This window comes from Panthera onca, chromosome D2 (assembly GCF_046562875.1).
Source record: "Panthera onca isolate mPanOnc1 chromosome D2, mPanOnc1 haplotype 2, whole genome shotgun sequence".
NCBI classification, from domain to species: Eukaryota; Metazoa; Chordata; class Mammalia; order Carnivora; family Felidae; genus Panthera; species Panthera onca.
In genome coordinates, this window is record NC_138349.1 from 11750759 (window position 1) to 11774978 (window position 24220).

The 24220-nt window shown below is 42.4% G+C and overlaps 1 protein-coding gene across 4 annotated transcripts in view; it reads right to left on the reverse strand.

Moving 5' to 3' along the window:
* The window catches only part of SEC23IP (SEC23 interacting protein), a 42138-nt gene extending 29848 nt beyond the window's left edge, over nt 1-12290 (reverse strand). For 2 of the 4 annotated variants that reach the window (XM_078434880.2, XM_078434879.2), the window contains exons 1-5: nt 12042-12289; nt 8162-8694; nt 4603-4825; nt 3271-3464; nt 1236-1325 (exon numbers count right to left, since the gene is read on the reverse strand). In XM_078434880.2, coding sequence (XP_078291006.1) covers nt 1236-1325; nt 3271-3464; nt 4603-4825; nt 8162-8694; nt 12042-12204 — 1203 coding nt within the window. In that variant the 5' untranslated portion in view covers nt 12205-12289. Of the gene's footprint in view, nt 1-1235; nt 1326-3270; nt 3465-4602; nt 4826-8161; nt 8695-12041 lie in introns of all 4 variants that reach the window. The other 2 variants (XM_078434882.2, XM_078434881.1) reach the window with 2 other exon arrangements.
* Nucleotides 12291-24220: the final 11930 nt, after the last annotated feature.

Genomic DNA, 24220 nt, shown 5'->3' on the forward strand with positions numbered 1-24220 from the left:
TTACTTCGTTTTATTTAAAATATGATCCTGACCCTGGGAACATTGAAGTAAATCTTATCACAGGTGAGGAACCTGGAACTCAGAGAGACTAAGTGTGGTAAATGAAAGACCACCACTAATCGAGATCTTAAAAAAAAATAAATTCATGGAGACAATATAAACAAAAATAGGAAGAACATATTTTTAAAAGGTGAAATGAGACATCATCAAGTGGAGGGTGGGTAAACTGTGATGCACACTAAGCTTTAGTGGACACACAGACATCAACAGCCTCATGAGAAAAATTCAAATTTCATTTTTGTTTCTACGATCAATGTGGATAAGTAAGCTTTTAAAAGCCACGTGCTTGTTACAACTAGATCCCTACAGAAGTTAACAAAAATGAGCATTTATCTACAAATCAAAGCCACACTGAGATACCACCTCACACCGGTCAGAGTGGCTAAAATGAACAAATCAGGAAATTATAGATGCTGGAGAGGATGTGGAGAAATGGGAACCCTCTTGTCCTGTTGGTGGCTGGTGCAGCCACTCTGGTAAACAGTGTGGAGGTTCCTCAAAAAATGAAAAATAGACCTACCCTATGACCCAGCAATAGCACTGCTAGGAATTTACCCAAGGGATACAGGAGTGCAGATGCATAGGGCACTTGTACCCCAATGTTTATAGCAGCACTTTCAACAATAGCCAAATTATGGAAAGAGCCTAAACGTCCATCAACTGATGAATGGATAAAGAAGATGCGGTTTATATATACAACGGAATACTCCCTGGCAATAAGAATGAAATCTGGCCATCTGCAGCAATGTGGATGGAACTGGAGGGTATTCGCTAACTGAAATAAGTCAGGCAGAGAAAGACAGATACCATATGTTTTCACTCGTATGTGCATCCTGAGAAACTTAACAGAAGATCATGGGGGAAGGGAAGGGGAAAAAAAAAGTTACAGAGAGGGAGGGAGGCAAACCATAAGAGACTCTTAAATACTGAGAACAAACTGAGGGTTGATGGGAGGTGGAGGAGAGGGGAAAGTGGGTGATGGGCATTGAGGAGGTCACCTGTTGGGATGAGCACTGGGTGTTGTATGGAAGCCAATATGACAATAAATTATATTTAATATAAAAAAAGGAGCATTTATCAACCACGTTCAATAAAATATTTATTGAAAGGAACCTTACACTTTAATATCTTTTTTTTTTTCCTTAACACTTTAATATCTTAAACATTAACATTACCTTTGGATTGTGCATAACGATGGTCTCTCCGCTTGGGAACTCTAATCTACGGTGCCACTGATTGGTGGTTACTGCTTTTTTATATTCAGCCTAAAATAACAGAAACATATAAGCCAATAAGACAAATCTATGCCACGGTGAGAAAAAGTGTGGAAGAAAAGTAGAACTATGATGATGATAAAAATAACGTAACAGCAGTTCCCATGTGCTATTTATCATCCTTGTCTGTCATTTTACGTACATGATCTTATTTAATTAATTACTCTCAATCACTCCTAAATAAGATTATCCTCAGTACATACAGGAGAGAACAAAGGTTTACCCAGTCTATTAGTTTCCTAGAGCTGCTATAACAAAGTACCACAAAATGAATGGCTTAAAACAATAGAAATGTACTGTCTCGGAGTGCCTGGGTGGCTCAGTCAGTTAATCCTCCGAGTTCAGCTCAGGTCATGATCTCACGGTTCGTGGATTCGAGCCCCGCATCAGGCTCTGTGCTGATAGCTCAAAGCCTGGAGCCTGCTTCGGACTCTGTGTCTCCCTTGCACGCTGCCCCTCCTCCACTTGCACTCTGTCTCTTTCCCTCTCAAAAATAAATAAACATTTCAAAAATTTAAAAAAACAAAAACATTAAAAAAAAAAAAAAATGTACTGTTTCACAGTTCCAGAGGCTAGAAGTCTGAAGTCAAGTGTCAGCCAGGGCCGTATCCCTCTGAAACCTATAGAAGACTCCTTACTCCTTCCTTGCCTCTTCCTAGCTTCTGGTGCTTTGCCAGCAATCTTTAGTGCTTTTGCTTTAAAGATGCAACACTCCAATTCTCTCTATTTTTACTTGGTATGATGTCAAGTCATATTGGATTAGGGGCCCAACCTTTTCCAGAATGATCTCATCTTCACTAACTATACCTGCAAGCACCCTATTTCCAGGCAAGATCACATTCTGAGGTGCTACAGGTTAGGGCTTCAACATATCTTTTGTGGGGTGCAAAGGAGGACACGATTCAACCCCTCAGTAGACATTTTAAGTTCACAGTTGCACGAGATCGCAGGCATAAAGTAGCACGGGCAGAACCGCAGTTCACTCCCACCCTCAAATTTCTGACTCCAAAGACTGGACTGTTGAACAATTTTCTTTCTAGGGAAGATTAACATTTTAGGGGCCCCTTTCAACGTTAACATAGTGTTGTTTTAATGTTTTCTGTTAGTGCCAGTTATCTCAGTTTTAATAACTACTACATGAAAAAATAGTAAGTAGGAGCGCCTGGGTGGCTCAGGCAGTTAAGCGTCCAACTCTCGATTTCAGTTCAGGTCATGATCTCACGGGTGGTTGGATCGAGCCATGCGTCGGGTTCTACGCTGACAGCCCTGAGCATGCTTGGGATTCTCTCTCTCTCTCTCTCTCTCTCTCTCTCTCTCTCTCTCTCTGCTCATACCTTGCTCACACGTGCTCACACATACCCACTCTCTCTCTCAAAATAAATAAAAGTTAAAAAAAAATAGCAACTAAAGTGTTCTGTATCTCATTTCCAGTGTACGTAAATTGAATTCATTTATTAATTCAACCATTAAGTAGAATTATCGTAAGAAATGAATGCAATTATGTGAAACATTAACCACCAGTTTTAGAATGGCTAAGTCTTAAAACATTTGTTTCTATTCCGTTTTCTATCTATTTTCAAAAATCAGAAGTTAAGCTCAAGTCTTACTGAACAGTGATCAGAAAAGAATCCATGTGCTTGGCACGTGCTTTGAACAACAGATCCCAGCAGACTAAGTTGGTTTGAATGTTTGATACAAGTATCTAGTTTCTAGATCTGTGATACGCCCCTATAAAACAGTCTACCTTCAGCTACTGAGGCCATGATTAGCACCTCATCTGAACAAAGGCACCACTGAAAAAGCAGTCTTCTCTGTGAACAGCATCAAAACAGGCTCTTCAAAAGCCTGCTTTGTTGTGAGTGGTGTCACGTGAGGCTCCCATGTATACAGGGCCTACGGTTTTGAAGGAAAGCATAAAAGAATGAAGCCCACGTACCTCTAGTTTTTCACTGAACTCCTCCGTATAGGGAATAAATCTGCTGTCTGTGTCCCCTTTGTAAAACCAAGTACAGCGTCTGACTTCCGCCGGCTCCTCTTCCCAGTACACAGCCTTCCTCAGTCGATCATAGAGATAAACGTCATAGCGCCCTCCATCTGTGCCTAGAACCACACTCTCAGGGTCCGGCTGGACTGGAGCACAAAGTTCACGTTTTAACCCGACAGTTACAAGGCAGGTTGAAAAATGATAAGTAATGAAAAAAAATAAATGAACTTTAAAAAGTAAAAGTAATAGATAATGAATATGGTGGCTAGTTGACCCTTAATGACACAGAACTAAGTTCATTCGTGTTTAAAAATTAAAGTTTGGGGTGCGTGGGTGGCTCAGTCAGTCAAGCGTCCGACTTCGGCTCAGGTCACGATCTCACGCCTCGTGAGTTCGAGCCCCGCGTCGGGCTCTGTGCTGACCGCTCAGAGCCTGGAGCCTGTTTCCGATTCTGTGTCTCCCCCTCTCTCTCTCTGACCCTCCCCCGTTCATCCTCTGTCTCTCTCTGTCTCAAAAGTAAATAAATGTTAAAAAAAAAAAAAAAAAATTAAAAAAAAATAAATGAATAAAAATTGAGGTTTAACATTAATTTGTGCTACTCAAAATTATGACTCTTCCTAAGTGAATTAAAAATAGCCGGAGCAGAGGTGTGAAGTAGGACCATAAAACAATTCAAATTAAAAATAAATAAGTAGATAAAATAAGATGATAATTCAAATAACTGGATTTTCTTTTTTTAATCCAAGCCGCAAGTCTCCAGGAGGTATGCTTCCAGAAGGTATTGAGTGATTTTTAAGTCTCACGATGAAATATCATCAGGATGAACAAAAACACGAAATTCTATACTCCAGGACTTCTCAGAGCCTTAACACACTGCAGTGCACTATCTCCAGAGGTGAATGAAGTCAAGTCACTTTCAAAACTGCCTGACTACAGAACGCTTTTCAAAGCATCTTCAGGAACGAGAGTTCTAAAGAAGATGTTTTATGAGTGTCCCTAACTACAAAAGAATGACAAATAGGAAAATCGACACCTACATTATATGAACTACTCTATGTCTCTAACTTAAAACATCTTTAAACAAAGAAGAAAATTACTAAAACATTTTAAAAACCTTGCTTAAATAACTCAGGCCTTCTATTACTATCACTATCTTAAGATACAGAATCTGGTGGAATCTACAAGGATTAAGGAATTTGACATTCACAAAATGTAAGCCATGGATAAATACTATTTCTTCTCTTCCTAAAACGAGATTAAAAATGATGCATGATCTGTCCTTACCTGAATTATAGATTTCTTCAAGATTCAAAGAGTCAAACACACTGAAAGGCATCCACAATTGTTTGTATTCTACCTCCTTGCAGTAAAACCAGTGGGGTTGAACAGGTTCATACTGGTTTTGAAGTAGAAAAGGAGGGGGCGTTTGCACAGAAGGACCTGTGGGTCTAGCAAGAGCCTGCTGTTGTGTTGGAGGGGTCAACCCCGATGGCACTGAAGGAGGAATCTGGAACACACCAGAAAGACAGGACTATGATGTCTGTCCAAAAAACAACAATTCCATATATGCCTCAGACCCAAAGTAACATTCATAATGATTATCCTACATATATCTGTGGACAACCATTTAGTTTAATAATTGGGCCCTAAAACAATGTTTCTTAACAACAACAAAAATCAACAAAATCCAACATCAGTCTCAAAGTAGACTGGGCTTTCTCAAACTGATGGTGAAGTAAACTGGCACCTTTACAGAAATCAATCTAGCAGTATGTCTCCTGCGATTTATTTAATCTCTATAACTTGCATATTCCTTGACCTGACCATTCTATTTCTAAGAACTCATCTTAAAAGACGTAATACAGAAACAAAAATTTACCTACAAAGACATATACTAAACGGTCACTTATAACAGAAAATCACTGGACACAATCTAAATGTCTAACAGAGACCTGATTAAGTACATTATCTGTGACTTAAAGGGTGGAATTCTCTAGAGCCATTAAAAATGTTTTAGAAAAGGGGCACCTGGGTGGCTCAGTCGGTTAAGCGTCCTACTTCAACTCAGGTCATCATCTCGCAGTTTGTGAGTTCAAGCCCCACATCGGGTTCTGTGCTGACAGCTCAGAGCCTGGAGCCTGCTTTGGATTCTGTGTCTCCTCCTCTCTCTGCCCCTCCCCTGCTCATGCTCTGTCTCTCTCTCTCTCTCTCTCAATAATAAATAAATGTTAAAAAAAAATTTTTTTAACGTTTTAGAAAACAATCTTCACATCTAAAAAATGTTCACAGAAATCATATACAATGTTTGTCTACAAAAAAAGATAAAACATAAAAAAAATGAGAAGAAGGGTTATCCAGATGCAATTTTTAATTATTTGACTATTCTGCATTTTTCCAATTTTCTGCACTGGAAATACTTTTATTTATTTTTTTATTTTTTTATTTTTTTTGGAAATACTTTTAAAATGAGAATCAGGGATGCCTGGGTGGCTCAGTCAGTTAAGCATCTGACTCCGGATTTCGGCTCAGATCATGATCTCACGATTTGTGGGTTTGAGCCCTGCATCAGGCTCCACACTGGGATTCTCCCTCTCCCCCTCTCTCTCTGGCCATCCCCTGCTTATGCAAGTTCTCTCTCCCTCTTTGTCAAAAAAATAAACTTAAAAAAATTTAAACATGATGTGGCGCCTGGGTAGCTCAGTCGGTTAAATGTCTGACTTCAGCTCAGGTCATGATCTCACAGTTCAGGAGTTTGAACCCCACATGGGCCTCTGACAGCTCAGAGCCTAGAGCCTGCTTTGGATTCTGCGTCTCCCTCTCTCTCTGCCCCTCCCCTACTTGTCTCTCTCAAAAATAAACAGTACAAAAATTAAAATAAAAAAAACACTTTTTTAAATTAGAAAACAATTATTTTTAAATGTTTTAGTTAAAAATCATTTTGGAATGTTGTATCAATGTTAAAATTACGGAGGTGATAACTGTACTGTGGTTATGTAAAAGAACATCCTTATTCTTAGAAATCTGCACTAAAATAGTTAGGAGTAAAGAGTCATAATGCATTCAGCTGACCATTTCCCAAACAACTTGCACACACACATAGTGACAAGGGGAGAGAGAGGATGTCCAAATGTGTGAGTGTGTGCCTGTGCACAAGCAAAAGAACAAATGGGGTAAAATGTTAATGACAGGTAAACATGCATTAAGGGCACTGGGGTACTGTTTGTGCTATCTTTATTTTTGTAACTTTCAAGTCTGAAATTATCATTTTTAAATTTCTTAATTAGAAACCTTTTCAAATTTTTAATCAGCAAACTAATATATTAACTATCCCACGTGCTGTGATGCGCTTACCTTCCAACATGCTGAAATCCAACATTATCAAGTTTGTGTATTGATAGGATTTAAATTAAACAATAAAACTGAGCCCATTCTCTATTCCCAAGAGAGAAGTTAGGTTATTTTCTGATTATAATACCGCTATCCCTGCCACACTTGGGTTAATTCTTCCTTTGAATCATTTCCCTTTTTTTGATTCAGTTGATTTCCCTGTGGAAGTCAGTTCAACAATCAGCTGGGGAAAAAGCATAAGGGAATTTCATAGAATTTACCCAATGCAAATGTTGCCCCATCACCCTCCTGAGATAGAGTTTGACTGTCTAGACCCAAACCTCATAAAGTAAATAAAAGAAATTATAGAAGTAATAAATTTTAGTCCCTGTAATTGAATGTTTTGATTGAGTAGGATAATTAAAAACTGAGAAAATGGCAGTCTGTTAATAAATGCTTCAACTCTGACATATCCCCAGATAACATTTATTATTGGTATCTTACTCTAAAATCTGGAAATATTGACATGTAGTTAACTCATTAAAATCAGGTACTACTTTCATAAATCAATAATATATGAACCATTTAATGAGCTTCCTTTAAATTTTTTTTTAATGTTTATGTATTTTTTTGAGAGAGAGTGGCAGTGGGGACCCACGGCAGAAAGAGAAGGGGGACAAAAGATCCAAAGTGGACTCTGCACTGACAGCGGGGAGCCCAATGTGGGGCTTGAACTCACGAACCGTGAAATCAAGACCTGAGCCAAAGTCTGACTCTCAACCAAATGAGCCACCCAGGTGCCCCTTTATGATTCCTCTAAAAGAATGTTTACTTCAAAACACATAGCTTACAAAGAATCGCCTCTGGGAACAGTTTATCATCACATTGACTATTAAATGCCCAGTGTTGGGACACCTGGGTGGCTCAGGGGGCTGAGCGTCCAATTCTCGATTTTGGCTCAAGTCATGATCTCGTGGTTGGTGGGATCGAGCCCCAGGTCGGGCTCTGCGCTAACAGTGTGGAGCCTGCTTGGGATTCTCTCTCACCCTCTCTCTCTCTGCTCCTCCCCGACTTGTATATGCAGGTGAGCACGCGCCCGCTCTCACATTCTGAAAATAAATAACTTAAAAAAAAAAAAGGAATGAAAAAATAAAAATAGAAGCTCACTGTTTTTAAAAACACAGGCTAAGATGAGAGAGAGATAAAAAAATCAGAGTGAGGGAGGGGCGCCTGGGTGGCTCAGTTGGTTGAGCATCCAACTTTGGCTTAGGTCATGATCTCACGGTTCCTGGGTTCGAGCTCCGCATCAGGCTCTGGGCTGATAGCTCAGAACCTGGAGCTTCCTTTGTATCCTGTATCTCCCTCTCTTTCTGCCCCTCCCCTGCTCGCATTCTGTCTCTGTTCTCTCAAAAAGGAATAAACGTTAAAAAAAATTGCTTTTAATAAAAAATAAAATAAAAAACAAAATAAAATAAATCAGAGTGAATAGCTAAGATATAAAAACACATCTCCGTACCGGTGGCAAAGATCCTACAGGCATCTGGTACATCTGAACCGGGGGTCCGGCGGGTGGAGGATGGGGGGGATGGCCTGGTGTTTGGCACTGTTGCAGCTGTGGGGGTGCAATATAAGGATTAGCCCTGCTGCTTACAGGGGTGTGACGATACGGATTGTGTCCTTGTTGGGGCGTTCCTTGCGGGGGGCTCCCAAAATTGGAAGGAGGGAGACTACTTGGCTGAGAAGGCAGGTGAGTATTCATTCCCATCTGTGCAGAAGGTAGAGCACCATACTGAGCCTTCGAAATGGCTGGTGAGCACGCATTCGACGCATCTTGGGATCCAGTTGTAAAAGGGAGAGCAGCTGGGGACTTGGAGTATGCTGAGTGTCCAGCCGATGCTGCCACAGTTGTTAACGGCGACTGTCCAATATTCCCAAAAGGATCACTACTGCTTGTTACCTGAGAGAAGTAACTAAAGGTCTGTGGGGTAGACGTGTGAGCAGAAGTCTGACCGAGGAAGCTGTCCTCCTCCCCAACGTCGGTGGAATCTTCTGAAAAGGAACAGGAGAGCAAAAGATTTAAAGGATATTCTATTTTTCTGTAGCTACGATCCTATAAGGCAGATCGAGCAATTGCACGTGTTCTTTTTTCTATTTCTGCATCACAAAAAAGAAAGAAAGAAAGAAAGAAAGAAAGAAAGAAAGAAAGAAAACCTTGTTCTTTTTTTCTTTGAGATGAAAAACTAGAAAATAAGAATACGAAACAACAAAAGGAGGGAAAAATCAGAATTCATTCATAAGCCCACCTCCCGAAGACAATCACTGTTGTTAACACGTTAATGTTTTGGTACATAACCTTTTATATTTTTTAAATGAATAATCAAGTATTTATTGTAAATATATATAAATTACACATATCTGTATATAGGAGTTTTTGAAAACAGAAACAAAATCTATACCTACTATTTTCACATCTTATTTTGAATTTCCTCCTGGTAAAAAATAATTCAAATATTTTCTGCTACCAAATACACGCAGTTTTATTTCTACAGTAATAAGAAACTTAAGTACAGACATGAACTCTGTTGACAAGAAGGGGTGTGTCGGGACTCTTACCTACAAAGCATTCATTGTACAAATGAACACGTGGTATTTGTATTCCCAAGGCAAAGTAGGTCAACCATTAATTGCCATCCCTAAAATCACACTATTGCGACCAGAGAACTAGCCATTAGAGAATGCCAAATCACTAAAAAAGCCATTTTCTAACCAAAGTTCAGTTCTCTTCACTTCCCTTTGCCCAAACTGATCTTCACCACAGGGATTATCAACCCCAAACTACCTTCTCTTCTGCAACCAAGTTGTAAAATAAAAGTATTCTCCCTCTACCTGGCCTCAAAAGTCCAGCCCACTCTTCTTACTAAACTTTTATAAGCCCTTAGCTTGTAGAAACTTTCTTCCTAGGGGCGCCTGGGTGGCTCAGTCAGTTGAGCGTCCGACTTCGGCTCAGGTCACGATGTCACGGTTCGTGGGTTCAAGCCCTGCATCGCGCTCTGTGCTGACAGCTCAGGGCCTGGAGCCTGCTTTGGATTCTGTGTCTCCCTCTCTCTCTGCTCCTCCCCTGCTCATACTCTGTCTCTCTCTCAAAAATAAATAAAGATCAAAAAAAATTTTTTTTGAAAGAAACTTTCTTCCTAATCTTTTCCTTCCCCCGGCTTATTCTCTCTTATCTCCTGCTGCTGGAGGCAATGGAGCCCAACAGAAGACCCACACTCAGCACACAGGCACACTGTGATCCCTGCCCCCTGAGAGGCCTTCTTTCACTGGCTCACAGAGATTCTGGCTTGAGCTTCTAGGCTGCTCCCACTGTTATTTCTCACGCATCAATTTAACTGAGATACTCCACTACTCAAAATACTCCTCTCCATTGTTTCTTTGTAACCAAAAATAAATTCTCACCTCCTTCACAAAGCCCTTTGTCTGCTGGCTTTATTCTCCTTTGGAGATACATCTCCAGTTCCCTCTCTTTTCAGCTGCCTGGACCTCACTTGTCTTACATTTCTCAGTTCACCTCTCAACAACTAAAAACATGGAATGGAAACAAGCAAACAAACAAACAAACCCCTGTGGTATCTTTCTTCTTTTAAGACAACCTGGGATCAACGTGATCCAAGAGACTTTTTTCTGATTAGCATCAATTGCAAATGAAATACTGATCTCTGCATGCTGCCAGCTCACCTCAGGGGCACTTTCTAATTACATGTAGACACATTCGGCATCGAAACCTACAACCTTAATGACCACTTGTACACTTTTGACACTCCCAAATCTGTCTCAAACCAGGAGCGTTCTCCTGTGCTCCAGAACCTATCAACCAACTGCTTCCTCAACACTTCTGGCAGACTCGGCCACATACACCTCCAACTTACTAAGCCTGAAAAAGAACTTACCACCTTAACTGTCCTCCTTCATGTGCTTTTATCACACCGCACTATCTCAACAGGTGTTCACCAACATCCATCCAGACACGCAAACCAAAACATCATCTCTCAGACTCCTCCCCCGCTTCGTTTCTCAATCCCTTCATTTAACCATTCAGACACTCATTCAAGAAACATGTACACAGTATCCATTACATGCCAGTTAGGGAGCCAGGTCTTCTGGCTAAAACTGAAGGAAGAGAAGAAGCCTCTGGGCTGATAAAGCTGACAGTATGGCCTCCAGGGAGTCACTGAGGCCCAACAATTTATAGTCTAAAAAATCTCTCACCTCTCTTCCCTGCTCTTCATACGCAATGTGGCTGGGTAGGTAGGGCTAGAGTGCCATCCACTCATGCCTGACTCCCAGCGGCCCCCAGACTGACCGCTCTTGCTACAGTCAGCTTTACTCTGGTGCAATCTCAGAAAACTCCAGTCTTTCTGAAACACACCTCCAGTTTCACTGCCTTGTTACCTTAAGATCCTTCGAAGGCTCCCCCACACCCTACAGGATGAACTACAAACTCCTCAGTACGGCATATGAGGCGCTTCGTGATCTAGTCCCCACTGACTACTCACGCCACTCCTCTGCACACACTCTAGCAACAGCTGCAAACTTCAAGGAGCCCACAGTCCAACTAGAGAGGCAGATATGTTTATTTCACAAACATTTAGATAACACTATGTGCCAGGCACTGCACTCAGCACCTTACAGAAATCAATCCACTTCTCATTACAGTTTTATGAGGCTGTACGGACATGGAAAGTGAAGCACAGAGAGGTAAAGTAACATGCCTAAGGTCATACAGCAAGTTCCTGGCACAGCCAGGGCTGGAACGCAGTCTGTGCCCCTAGATACTGTGGTCTGGGTAATGCCACACAATCATTAAAAAGCAACACCCCTAGACAATAATAAGGAAATGAAAGAGCTAGGGGGCACGTAGGAGTGGGGGCCAAGGAGAACAGGAAACGGCTTCTTAGACAATGTGATGATGCACTGTCTTGAAAGATGAGTACTGCATCGTGTACCTCTACTTTGCAAGTATTACAGGTCTATCCTAGGAGATCTCCTACTGTATCCTAGTTGAGAAGCACTATTCTCTTTGCATTCCCTGCCAGCACCTGGCACACTAGCATGTGTTCGACAAAAATCTGTGTAATGCCAGTGCCAGCGTGGAGCGTCCAGCCCTCGGATCAGAGGGTTCCTCGGACGAAAAGCAAGCCTCATGATCTGGCCCCCTACTTCCAATATTTCAAAGTCCCCGGGCCACTCAAACCTGGCCACGGATGGCCCTGGCAAGCCACCCACAGAGTCGCATCGAGGCGCAAGGAATACCTCCTTTCCGACCCTCGTCACCCCACGCCCTCCGCCCGCCTCCCTGCACACACTCTTCCCACCGGACACCCCCCCGCCCCCACTACCTCCAGGCAGGAGCAAGGAGGCCGAGGCAGCGGCGGCTTGGGTGACTGGGATGAAGGGCACGTTGAAGCTGAATTCCGTGGCCGAGGAGGAGAAGAGTAAGTTAGTGCCCGATGAGGAGGTAGAGGCGGCGCCGCCGCTACCGTTAAGTTTCCTCTCGGCCATGGCTGCGGCCCACCGTCCGTTACACGTCTCCTGGCAGCCGGTGCGGCACCACCGGCCGGAAACCGGTCACACTCGGGGCCAGCACACTTCCGCACTTGCGCACAAGACCCGGAACTCGGGTCGGCTCGTCAGCGGCCTTGCCCTTCCCCTGGAAAGCGCCGCCAGAAACCCACATGGCGGCGCTGGCTTCACGCCCGTGTCCTGGCACGTGACACTCCCCGGCGCGGCCTCGGCGGAGGCTGGGACTGGAGCGTGGGAGTGGCAGTACTGCTGGTTCTGAATCGAGTTGACGCTGAGGGTCACGGATTGCGGGGGGCGCGCTGGGCTGCCTAAAAGTATCGACAGAAGAGTTTAACTGGCAAGATTTTGGAGGAACAGCGGGAACCTGCGGGAGCAGTCAGCAGAGCGCTGTCCCCATTGGGAGGGAAGAAGAGGTGTTGAGCCATTTGTAGCCAAAGCTGAGCCCAACTCACCCACGCTAGCACTCACATCCAACCCGCCCACATGTCTTTCTGGACTGAACTGAACTCTTTTTGTTGGTCCAGAAATAGAAACGGTAAAACTTTTGAAGTTTTTAAGCCATGTTTAAAAAAGGAGCCAGGGAATTGAAATTTGGAGATGCTACATTTTAAAATAGTTTTCTATATCTGTCTACAATAATCTGATTAGTTAAATCCCAAAATGCGCCGTGGGTGACTTGGATGTAATTGTCACCTTTCATGTAGGTAGAGATTATGAAATAAAAAATAACAGATAAGTAGTTTTTTTTTTTATTTTTTTTTTCAACGTTTTTTATTTATTTTTGGGACAGAGAGAGACAAACAGAGCATGAACGGGGGAGGGGCAGAGAGAGGGAGACACAGAATCGGAAACAGGCTCCAGGCTCCGAGCCATCAGCCCAGAGCCTGACGCGGGGCTCGAACTCACGGACCGCGAGATCGTGACCTGGCTGAAGTCGGACGCTTAACCGACTGCGCCACCCAGGCGCCCCGATAAGTAGCTTTTTTTGGAGGGAGGGAGAGGAAGATAGACCCCAAAAGAAGCTTTGAAATAATGAAACTCCTCCCCTGCAGCCATTCACTCCTGTGCAGAACCTGTTTACTTAATTCAGTAACTATTTAGTGTGCTTACTGTCAGAGATAAACAAAGTGAGACACTAGTTAAAGCAGTAAGGATAGATTTTACTGGGTGATAACTACTACAACAGGAAAGAGGGTACATCGTGAACTGAACCTCCCCAAAAGACTGCAGACTTTCCAAAGATCAGAGTGCTAAGGGGAAAGCATTGAAAGGTGCCAAGGGATGTTGGTCCACGTGACTAGGCCACGTAGGTTTGTTAACTGCCAATTATCTGGAGGAGAAACAAACTCATATCTTTATGACAGGCAGTTGTACAAGTTAGAGCAATATACCACCAGGCTGGGAGGAGATGGGCCTTGAGAAGACAGTTCTGTATGGCAGATTTACATCTCAAAATTATAAGGGATATAGAATTGCAAGTTTTCTAAAGTAACTGCTCTGAAATGGAGCTCAGGGGCCCAAATGCCTAGCACCAGGTTTTGGCTGGAACATACAGTAAGTTCTTCCTGGCAGCGTTGAGCTTTCTCAGGGCAGGCATTTTAAGGAGGACTGGGGTCATTCTAGGGACATGGCCTTACACTGTTAGAAACTTTGCTAGAATTGGGTCAAGGAGAGAGTCTTTGTCGTTCCTATGGGTGACCAAGGCACTACACCAAACACTGCGGGTTCGGTGGTGTTTAAGAAAGACGCAGAAACTTTCCATCTTAGAGCTTATAGTTTCGCCAGGAAGACAGGGAAGTAAACAGTGGTGAAAGTTGTAATGTAGAATTTCCCAAGTGTGTTGTGTCTAATATGGACACCATCAGGGGAGGGAGGTATAATCCTTCTGTGAGAAAAGATAGCAAATATTTAGACTAATCAGACCATCAACAAAGGACCTACATAGTGTTGAGTGACATGAAAGGCTTCCTCAAAGAAGAAAATTTAAAGTCAAGCCCTGAAAGGCAATGAGTAGAAGTTAAGTGGAAAATTTGGTGTGGGGGGGGGGGGGGTTGGAGGAAGCAATAAGAGATCATTTCAAAAAAAAAGTCACAGTATGTAGGAATACCCTGAAATGCCACACTGAGCAACTGGAAGAATGTTGGGAGATGAGAATGAAAAGCAGAGCAAGGCCAGATGATGCAGGGGCTTACAAGTCAAGAGCAACAGGGAGCCAAAGAAGGGGTTAAAAGAGGGTAAAGAGGGGAGCCTGAGTGGCCCACCTGGTTGAGCATCCGACTTCAGCTCAGGTCATGATCTCACGGTTTGTGGGTTCGAGCCTGGCGTCAGGCTCTGTGCTGACAGCTCACGAGCCTGGAGCCTGCTTCACATCCCTCTCTCTCTCTCTGGCCCTCCCCCCCGCTTGCTCTCTGTCTCTCTCTTAAAAAAATTAATTAACATTAAAAATTTTTTAATAAAAGAGGGTGGAGAAATAACACTTGCCCTGTAGAAAGTCCACTCTGACTTCAGTGTAATAAAATAGATACGGAAAGAGCAACCCGGGCTGCTACAGTGGACCAGGGGAGCCGTGAGAGTGGCTCAAATTAGACCAATTGCAGTAGGAATGAGCAGAGAAACAGGAGTAATTCCTGGGGAGAGACATCACATTGAACCAAAGTGTCTTCATTTCCTTCCTCCTGAAACTCTGTTGAAAACACAAATAGGTGTGTTTGATTTTTAAACCCAGAAGGATAAGGGGGATAGGAGAGGATTCCACAGCAACAAGATTCTGCATACACACACAAAAAAATGGACCTGTAGTAGGTGATTTAGCAAACCAGTAATGGGGAAAGCCCAAGAGCAACTTATTTGCACCACAGAATCATCATAAGATTGAGGGTCTGATGACCCCAGGCACCTCAGGAGGTAGCAGTGAAGCTAAAGAGTTTGGAAGAGGGGCGCCTGGGTGGCTCAGTCGGTTAAGCGTCCGACTTCAGCTCAGGTCGCGATCTTGCGGTCCGTGAGTTCGAGCCCCGCGTCGGGCTCTGGGCTGATGGCTCAGAGCCTGGAGCCTGCTTCCGATTCTGTGTCTCCCTCTCTCTCTGCCCCTCCCCTGTTCATGCTCTATCTCTCTCTGTCTCAAAAATAAATAAAAACATTAAAAAAATTTTTTAAAAATAAAGAGTTTGGAAGATTGGGTACAACTGTTGGGGAAGCTGTTAGGTCTGTACCCCTACTCTGAGTAACTGGACCACTAACCATCCCCCTTCTAGAAAAAAAGACGAAATTTTCCCTTCTGGAGTGGGTAACAGAAGAAACACTTAGCAAACATGTACATACTGAATAAAAAAATAATCTCTCCCACAACCCCAGCCAAGTTTCTCCACTCAGCTCTGAGAACACTGGCTGCCAGATCTTCAACCTTCAGGCAGAAGATTAGAAAATTCTTCTTTGGGGCATGGGAAAGAGAGATGTAGAGGTGCTGAAATCTGGAGTCCCTAGGAAGACAGCCCAGCCAGATCACCCCATATTAAGTTCACAACCAACAATCCCTATTTATATGCTCTGAGCTCCCAATCACCTTGTTAGTCCCCACACTTTTTTTTTTCAGTCCCTTCTATGGCCAATGTGGGGCTCAAACTCACAACCCTGAGACCAAGAGTTGCATGATCTACGGATTAAACCAGTCAGGTGCCCCTAGTCCCCACACTTTAAATACGATCACCACATAGTTGAGAAGATCCTTTAATGTGAAAGAGATCAAAACAAGACACACACCAAAGGAAGAAGAAATAGCAACTTAGAAGAAACAACCCACACGGGAAGAAAAAGACTTAGAAAATCTGTCAATAATATCCTCAGAGGGATAAGAGGGTCAGTAACCAAGAAACAAGATCGGTGTGTTGTTTTTTTAAAAAAATGTTTTTTACCATTCATTTATTTTTGAGAGACAGAGACAGAGCATGAGCAGGAGAGGGGCAGAGAGAGAGGAGACACAGAATCCAAAGCAGGCTCCAGGCTCTGAGCAAGCTGTCAGCACAGAGCTCGAACCCACAAACCGTAAGATCATGACCTGAGCCGAAGTCGGACGCTCAACCAACTGAGCCACCCAGGCGCCCCCAGGATGTTATTTTAAAAAGAAAATAAATGTTCAGGGAACACACAAGAAAATGAGTAGAAGGAAGATAAATAGTGAGGAAATTTCCCAAAAAGTAAAGCAAAAAGACAAACAGATGGGAGCTAGGAGAGAGACATAAGAAAATTAGAGTGCTGGGCAAGGAAAGCCAATATCTGTACATTAAGAGTTCTGCTAAGAATAGAGACAGAGAAAATGCAGGGGAGGGAATAATCAAAGAAAAAACATTTTTATTCCCAGAAATGAAGGATACCAGTTTCCAGATTGCAAGGGTTGAGTACCCAGCACAATAGTTGAAAATAGACACACACACGAGAAAACGCTGGAGACAAATAGAAGATTCTTAAGGCTCCAGAAGGATAAAAACAGGTCAAATGCAAAGGAATTCAGCTCTCAAAATACTTACCCCTCCAGCACACCTTCTAAGAAAGCAAATGGAGGAGGTCCTCCACCAAAATAAAGGAATAAGCTAAGGAAGTCTTCCTATGTGGGATACAGGAAAAGTGATGTGCAACCACAGGTGTACCGGAGAATGTAAGCTGTTTTAACAAAAAAAAAAGACCCCAAAATGCAGTGGCTCAAAGTAAACGTTCATTTCCCACATGAGAGTACATGCAGGTAACCAGTTTTTCATCTTCAACACAAGGCTTCCAAGGCCGCTCTAGTTTTTTGCCAGCCAAGGCAGTGGCCAGAGGTCAGAGCAGTTCAAGCACAGACATCTCATCTTAAGAAGTAAGGCAGACCTTGTACAAATCACTTCTGTTCACATTCCGCTGGTGAGAACTTGGACAAAAGGCACTCCTGGTACAAGAGCTGGAAATACAGTCCTCACCTGAGTATCCACATCCTACCTACAATTCTGTAACTGTTCTGTATGGAGAAAGAAGATTTTAGTGGGCAAATGACGATCGCCACCGCAGTCTGCCCCTCTGGCCACCAAACGCCAACCCTTCTTCCCAAGTGTAGAATATACTCACTCCTCGAAGGAAGCAAAATGCTGCATCCTGTTTAACAGTCTAGGATCTGTGGGTACAGCTCAGCCCCTTTCCCCTGGGCCTGGATGTGGCTTCTCACCTATGGCGATAGGGCACATTAGACAGTCATGGACCGAGAACAGGGTAACTGTATGGAGACTCCCACTGTTGCACGGAAATGATTAAATCCTGTGAGGCATAAATTGAAAATACTCCCTGAGAGTGGAGAATGTTTTTGATTGGTCCTGACTGCCCCTGGTTTGGGCCTCTAGAAATACTTCCTCAGTCTACAGTCCTCCCTGGCCTCAGCTCTGCCCTCAGGGAGGTTTCTTCTTGTCCCTGACCATCCATGGCTATATCCCAAGTGGCACGAGGAGGCATGTCCTCTTTGGGGGCTGTACAGTTTTGGTAGCCCACTGTCTCTCCTATGAGTCTGGCGCCTGAGACTTGCCTTAAAACTTGACAAGTTGCAGACTTTTTCAGGCCAAGCTCCTGGCATTTTATTTCCTGAAAGTTCCATGTTCTTTACTTTCTTGTCTGACTTGAGCCCTTTTTCTGTCAGCCTAATAGGTATAGGTGGGAAAGCTACATCCTTGATCTGACCTTTGCCATAAGGCAGGATTCTTTAGTTTACTAGAGAAATCTTAAAAGACCCTTGGAAATGCCTTTCAGCAAGATTCTTACCTCCTCTGATCTGAATACTGAGGCCCTGGTCTCTCCTGTGCTGCCTTACTTGATGGTCCTGGCTACCTGTGGCTATTGAGGTCTGGAAATGTGGCTGTCTGAATTGAGAAGTGCTGTAACTGTAAAATGCACACCAGATTTCAAAGAGCTCATTCTAAAAAAAGAAGACAAAATATTCATTAATAACATTTATATTGGTTATTCCAATTACAATATTTGGAATATGTCGAGTTAAATATAATACCAAAATTTTTTAAGTTTGTTTATTTTTGAGAAAGACAAACCCAGTGGGGGGGAGGGGAGGGGCAGAGAGAGAGGGAGAGAGAGAACCCCAAGCAGGATCCACACTGTCAGCACAGAGCCCAATGTGGGGCTCAAACTCATGAAACCATGAGATCAGGACCTGAGTTGAAACCAAGAGTCAGATGCTTAACTGACTGAGCCACCCAGGCACCCTACTATTAAAATTAATGTTATCTGTTTCTTTTTACTTTTTTTTTTTTAACATTTATTTAGTTTTGAGAGATGGAGACAGAGACAGCGTGAGTGGGGGAGGGGCAGAGAAAGCGGGAGACACAGAATCTGAAGCAAGTTCCAGGCTCTGAGCTGTCAGCGCAGAGCCCAATGCAAGGCTTGAACTCATGGACCATGAGATATGACCTGAGCTGAAGTTATAGGCTTAACCGACTGAGCCACCCAGGTGCCCCTCTTTTTACTCTTTAAATCAACTTTATTGAGGTATAATTTACATGATAAATGCATGAACTGTAAGTATACAATTTTATGAGTTTTGACAAAAATATCAGTATAGAATAAATCCATCACCCTACGGATGCCTGAGTGGCTCAGTTTGTCGAACGTCCAACTCTTGATTTCAGCTCAGCCGATGATCTCATAGTTTGTGGGATTGAGCCCCACATCTAGCTCTGCACTGACAGCACAGAGCCTGCTTGGGATTCTCTCTCTCCCTCCCTCTGTGCCCCTTCCCCACTCATGCATGCACACTATTTCTCTTCCTCCCTCTCTCAAAAATAAAACATTTAAAAATTTTTAGAATGTTTTATTTATTTTTGAGATAGAGAGTACAAGCAGGAGCGGGGGAGAGAGACAGAGAGAGGGAACAGAAGATCCGAAACAGGCTCTGCGCTGACAGGAGCAAGCCCCACGAACGGTTCAAACTCACAAACTACAAGACCACGATCTAAGCCAAAGTTGGACGCTCAACCAACTGAGCCACCTAGGCGCCCCATCAAAATAAATATATTTTTAAAAAAATAAATCTATCGTCTTAGACTATTCCTTTGGGTTCCTCTTTCCAGCCAATTAATAACTTCGTAAATTCTATTCCCAGCCCTATTCCACCACTGATCTACTTTCTATTTTTTACATTTTTACATCTGTCTTTAGTAAGTTTTGTATAAATGGAACCATATAGTACATATTCTTTTGTGTCTGACTTCTTTTGATTAATATAATGTTTTTGAGGTCCATCCATGTCATGTGAATCATAGGTCATTCTTTTTTCCTTGTTAAGTAGTGTTTTATTATACGACTCTACCACAATTTGCTTATCCATTCATTGGTTGGTAGACATTTAGGTTGTTTCAAATTTGGGGCTATTATTATTAAAGTTGCAATGAAAATTTATGTAAAAATCTTCATGGGAAATGTTTTCATTTCACCTAGGAGTAGAATTACTGAGCCTTATTGTCATGTATGTTCAACTTTGTAAGAAATTGCCACATGATTTTCCGTCTTTTTTTTGAATGTTTATTTTTGAGAGAGAAAGAGACAGAGTGTGAGTGGGGGAGGGGCAGAGAGCAAGGCAGAGACACAGAATGTGAAGCAGGCTCCAAGCTGTCAGCACAGAGCCCGATAACTGTGAGATCATGACCTAAGCCAAAGTCAGATGGTTGACTGACTGAGCCACCCAGGTGCCCCTTTTCCATCATCTTATTTCCCCACTGTATCATCTTATTTTCCCACCAGTAATATCTATACTTGGTGTTGCCAGTATTTTAAATGTTGGCCATTCTAATCGGTGTGTAATATTATCTCACTATGGTTTCTTGTTTGTTTGTTTTCTATTTATTTAGAGAGAGAGAGAAAGAGAGCGTGTGTGCACATTCAGGCACATTCAGGGTGGGAGGGGCAAAGGGTGGGTGGGTGAGAGAGAGGGAGAGAGAGAGAGAGAGAGAGAGAGAGAGAGAGAGAGAGAATCTCAAGCAGTTTCCACACCCAGTGCAGAGCCTGATGCAGGGCTCCATTTCACAACATTGAGATCATGACCTTAACTGAAATCATGAGTCAGGGGCTTAACCAACTGAGCCACCCAGGTGCCTCAGTTTGTTTTCAATTTTTTTTTAATTTTTTAATGTTTTTTAATTTATTTTTGAGACAGAGAGAGACAGAGCATGAGCAGGGGAGGGGCAGAGAGAGGGGGAGACACAGAATCTGAAGCAGGCTCCAGGCTCTGAGCTATCAGCACAGTTTGTTTTCAATTTTTAATTGAAGTATAGCTGATATATATTTCAGGTGTAAAATATATTGATTTGACAGTTATATACATTATGAAATGCTCACCACCACAAGTGTAGTTTCCACCACAAGTTATAATTATTGATTATATTCCCTATGCTGTGTTTTTCATTCCCGTGACTTATTGATTTTATAATTAGAAGGTTGCACCTTTTGGGGCACCTGGGTGGCTCTGTCGGTTAAGTGTCCGACTTCAGCTCAGGTCATGATCTCACAATTTGTGAGTTTGAGCCCCACGTCAGACTCTGTGCTGACAGCTCAGCTGCTTCAGATTTTATGTGTGTGTGTGTGTCTCTCTCTCTCTCTCTCTCTCTGCCCCTGCCCTGCTTGTGCTTTGTATATCTCTAAAAAATAAATAAACATTAAAAAGTAAATAAATAAAAAAGAAGTTTGTACCTTTTATCAACTCTTAATGTGACTAGTAATAACTTTTAATTTACATATATGGCTTGCACGATATTTCTGGGAGGCTGAATATACAAACAATGGCCAGACCATGTTTAACAAAAGAACTCTGACAACCTCTGCAGCGATTGGCCTAGAAAAGTCAGAACTTGGTCAATGAGTCCAACTTCCCTAGTAGTTGCCCCCACTCACTCCTCAGAAAACAGGGATAGTTAAGAAATCCCTTCTTGTTTCTGTGTTCCAAGAAAGGATTATAAATGCAAAAGACCAACTCGTTCTTGAAAATTCCAACATAAGGCTCACCTCCATCCTTCCTCAATGACTTCCTGGCTTTATGAAACTCAAAATTTACCACTCTCCTTTGAGATGTTTCTGAACGAACATTCTCCCTCCTGCAACAGCATAAATGAAATCAATCTCCTTCATTGTCTCAGGCATTTCATCTTTCACTGATTGCTACCTTCCTTCCAACCACTAAACTAGAGCCACCTTACTTTGTGTTTGTTGTGATAACACCCCACTTACACCACTTGCTGAATTACTTAGAGTAATGCTAGCAGTTGTGACAAAGAGGCCTCAGAATGCAATGTTCATATAAAAATCCAGGCTGTCACACAGAGTCGTTCTAGTCATCACCATCCTGTCCATCACAAAGGAGGAAAGAACATATCCAGGCCAAAAGTTTTCTCCAAAGAAATTGAGGGGGAAGTTCCGGACATAACATTTGCTCCCAGTTCATTGGTAAGAACCTAGCTGCAAAGAAGGCTGGGAAATGTAGTCCCTTGTTGGGCAACCAGCCTCAGCTATATGTCTGTAGGTAGAAAATGCAGGTCTTCCCTAGGAAATCTATCTATAGCTATGGAAGATGGAGGAAACAGATTTTTCTGAAGGGTCAGTGAAACCATGAAAGGAAAGAGAATCTTAAGGATAATGGATAATGGTGGTAGGAGATCCTAGGAAGACAGTTTTGTACCAGAGGTAAAGGGCAACAAGTCTAGATCAGAACAGGTCAAAAAGCTCTAGGAAAGATACCCAAGAAAAGGTGTCTAAACACCGAGAGAGGAAATTTAGGCAACGGATGGAAAATGTGTATTATCCATTCAGAAACCATTTATTGAGCACCTATGCTATGCCAGGCACTGTTCTAGGTGCTAGGGAATGAAATAACATGTAACTACCAAAATCATTGCTTCATGGATCTTACAGTCTAGTGCAAATTCTAGTGCAGTTGAGGCTTAATTAATAACAAATGTGTAGAAAACTAGCAAATGTTTAAAAAAATTTACTCCACCCTGAAGGCGACTGCATTCAACTCTTTCTGCTGATTCTTTCAGGATTTCTGTTTCCAAATTAACATGATTACGTTGCCACTTCTGATGTTTTTCCTGTTTGCATTATATTGTTGACTTTCCAGGTGAACAATGAGGATTTTGCCCCTTTTGATCTTTGTCCTCATCACATATATGAACCCTTTCCCCCTAGCCTCTCGCTGAAGTTAAATTATAACATTGGTTAGATTAACACTCAAGTTTTACCTTTATCATGATTACATAAAGATGATTCGTAGCCAAATCATATAATAAGTTGTCATTATTTTAATTTTTGTTTGCAAGCTTTGTTTTCCTAGGCTTGGAACACTCTTCCCTCACTTTTTGCCTAGTTACCTCTTATTTATCTTTCAAGTCCTAGGGTAAATGTCACATTTCAGGAAAGTCCTCAAACATCCTTTGCCTTTACCCCACAGAGGTAGACAGGGTTATTTAATGCCCTCCTTAAAAATATAGGCTTGGTGTGGGGGCAGCGGTGCCATTCGTGGTGGTGGGAAGTCAAATCTTGCCACGGAGATGTGCTTTTATGGATCCTCCCTGGCCTCTTACATTTTCATAACTACTTAGTAATAGTATCAACACATCTTGCCACAGAAAAATTAGGTGTTATGATCATTCACATTTTAAAATAATGACATTTCGGGGTGCCTGGGCGGCTCAGTTGAGCATCAGACCTCGGCTCAGGTCATGATCTCACCATTTGTGAGTTCGAGCCCCAGGTCCGGCTCTGTGCTGACAGCTCAGAGCCTGGAGCCTGCTTCAGATTCTGTGACTCCCTCTCTGCCCCTCCCCTGCTCATTCTCTCTCTCTCTCTCAGGAATAAATAAATGTTAAATATATGTATATGTATATGTATATGTATATGTATATATATATATATATATATATACATGTATATATATACACACACATGTATATGTATATATATATATATATATACATATATATAAACAAAATGAAATAATGACATTTCAAAAGCACCGTGGGGTCTCTTTAAGGAAATCTGAGTGATAGTTTGTTTCTAAGTCACTAAATACAGAGGAAGAAACCTAAAGCTCCAGTGTTCCTCGCCACTGTTGACTTGGTATCCATCGGCAATTTCATATGAAGCAAATCAATCTGCAATTATTATAACTTAAAAGCAGACATTTTCACGTCCGCATACATTTAATTTGCCCGTTACTGGTCAAGACACTAACATATGGGATTTCTCCATTTAATACAAGGGACTTGGCAACCCTCTCTGCTAAACACATGAATAAATGAACAACGTGGTGGTAGTGCCCTGGATTTGAAACTCCGTTTTCTCAGCTCACCCAAACTCACAAGAGCCAGATGTATAATCCAGTAGACCGATTAATTCACAATGAGAAATACAAACCACCCGCCTTTGCCCTAAGTAGGGCTTGAGCTTCGAGTTCAGTTCTTATTCTCAGGCTTCCCACTTTCCAGTCTCCATTCAGATCATCCTCCTTCTGTTTAACACGCTCTTTCTTCAGCTCTGGATAATACAGTTTTCTCAGGTGTGTTCCAGTCCTAGGAGAAACATGCTGTTTCATCCCTGAACTTGGATGTTTTTCTGAATTCCCTCACTAAAAGTTTACCCCTAGATTTGATCTTTTTGTCTGTGTTAATGCCACCATCTTCAATCTTAGGGTATCCAGAGAGAGGCACACATTGTTTTACTCTGCTTAGCTTTACTGCCTTTCCCAAATACTGCGCTTTTTCACAAATTGAAAGTTGGTGACACCACCATTTGGCGCAAGTCCATTGAGGCTATTTTTCCAAGACCATTTGCTCACTGGGTATCTCTACGTCAGGTTGTGTTAGATCTTGGCAGTATTTCAAACATTTTCGTTATTACTACATTTGTTATGGTGGTGATCTGTGATCAGTGATCGTGACTTGCTGAAAGTTAAGATGACAGCATCTTTTAAGTTAAAAAATATTTT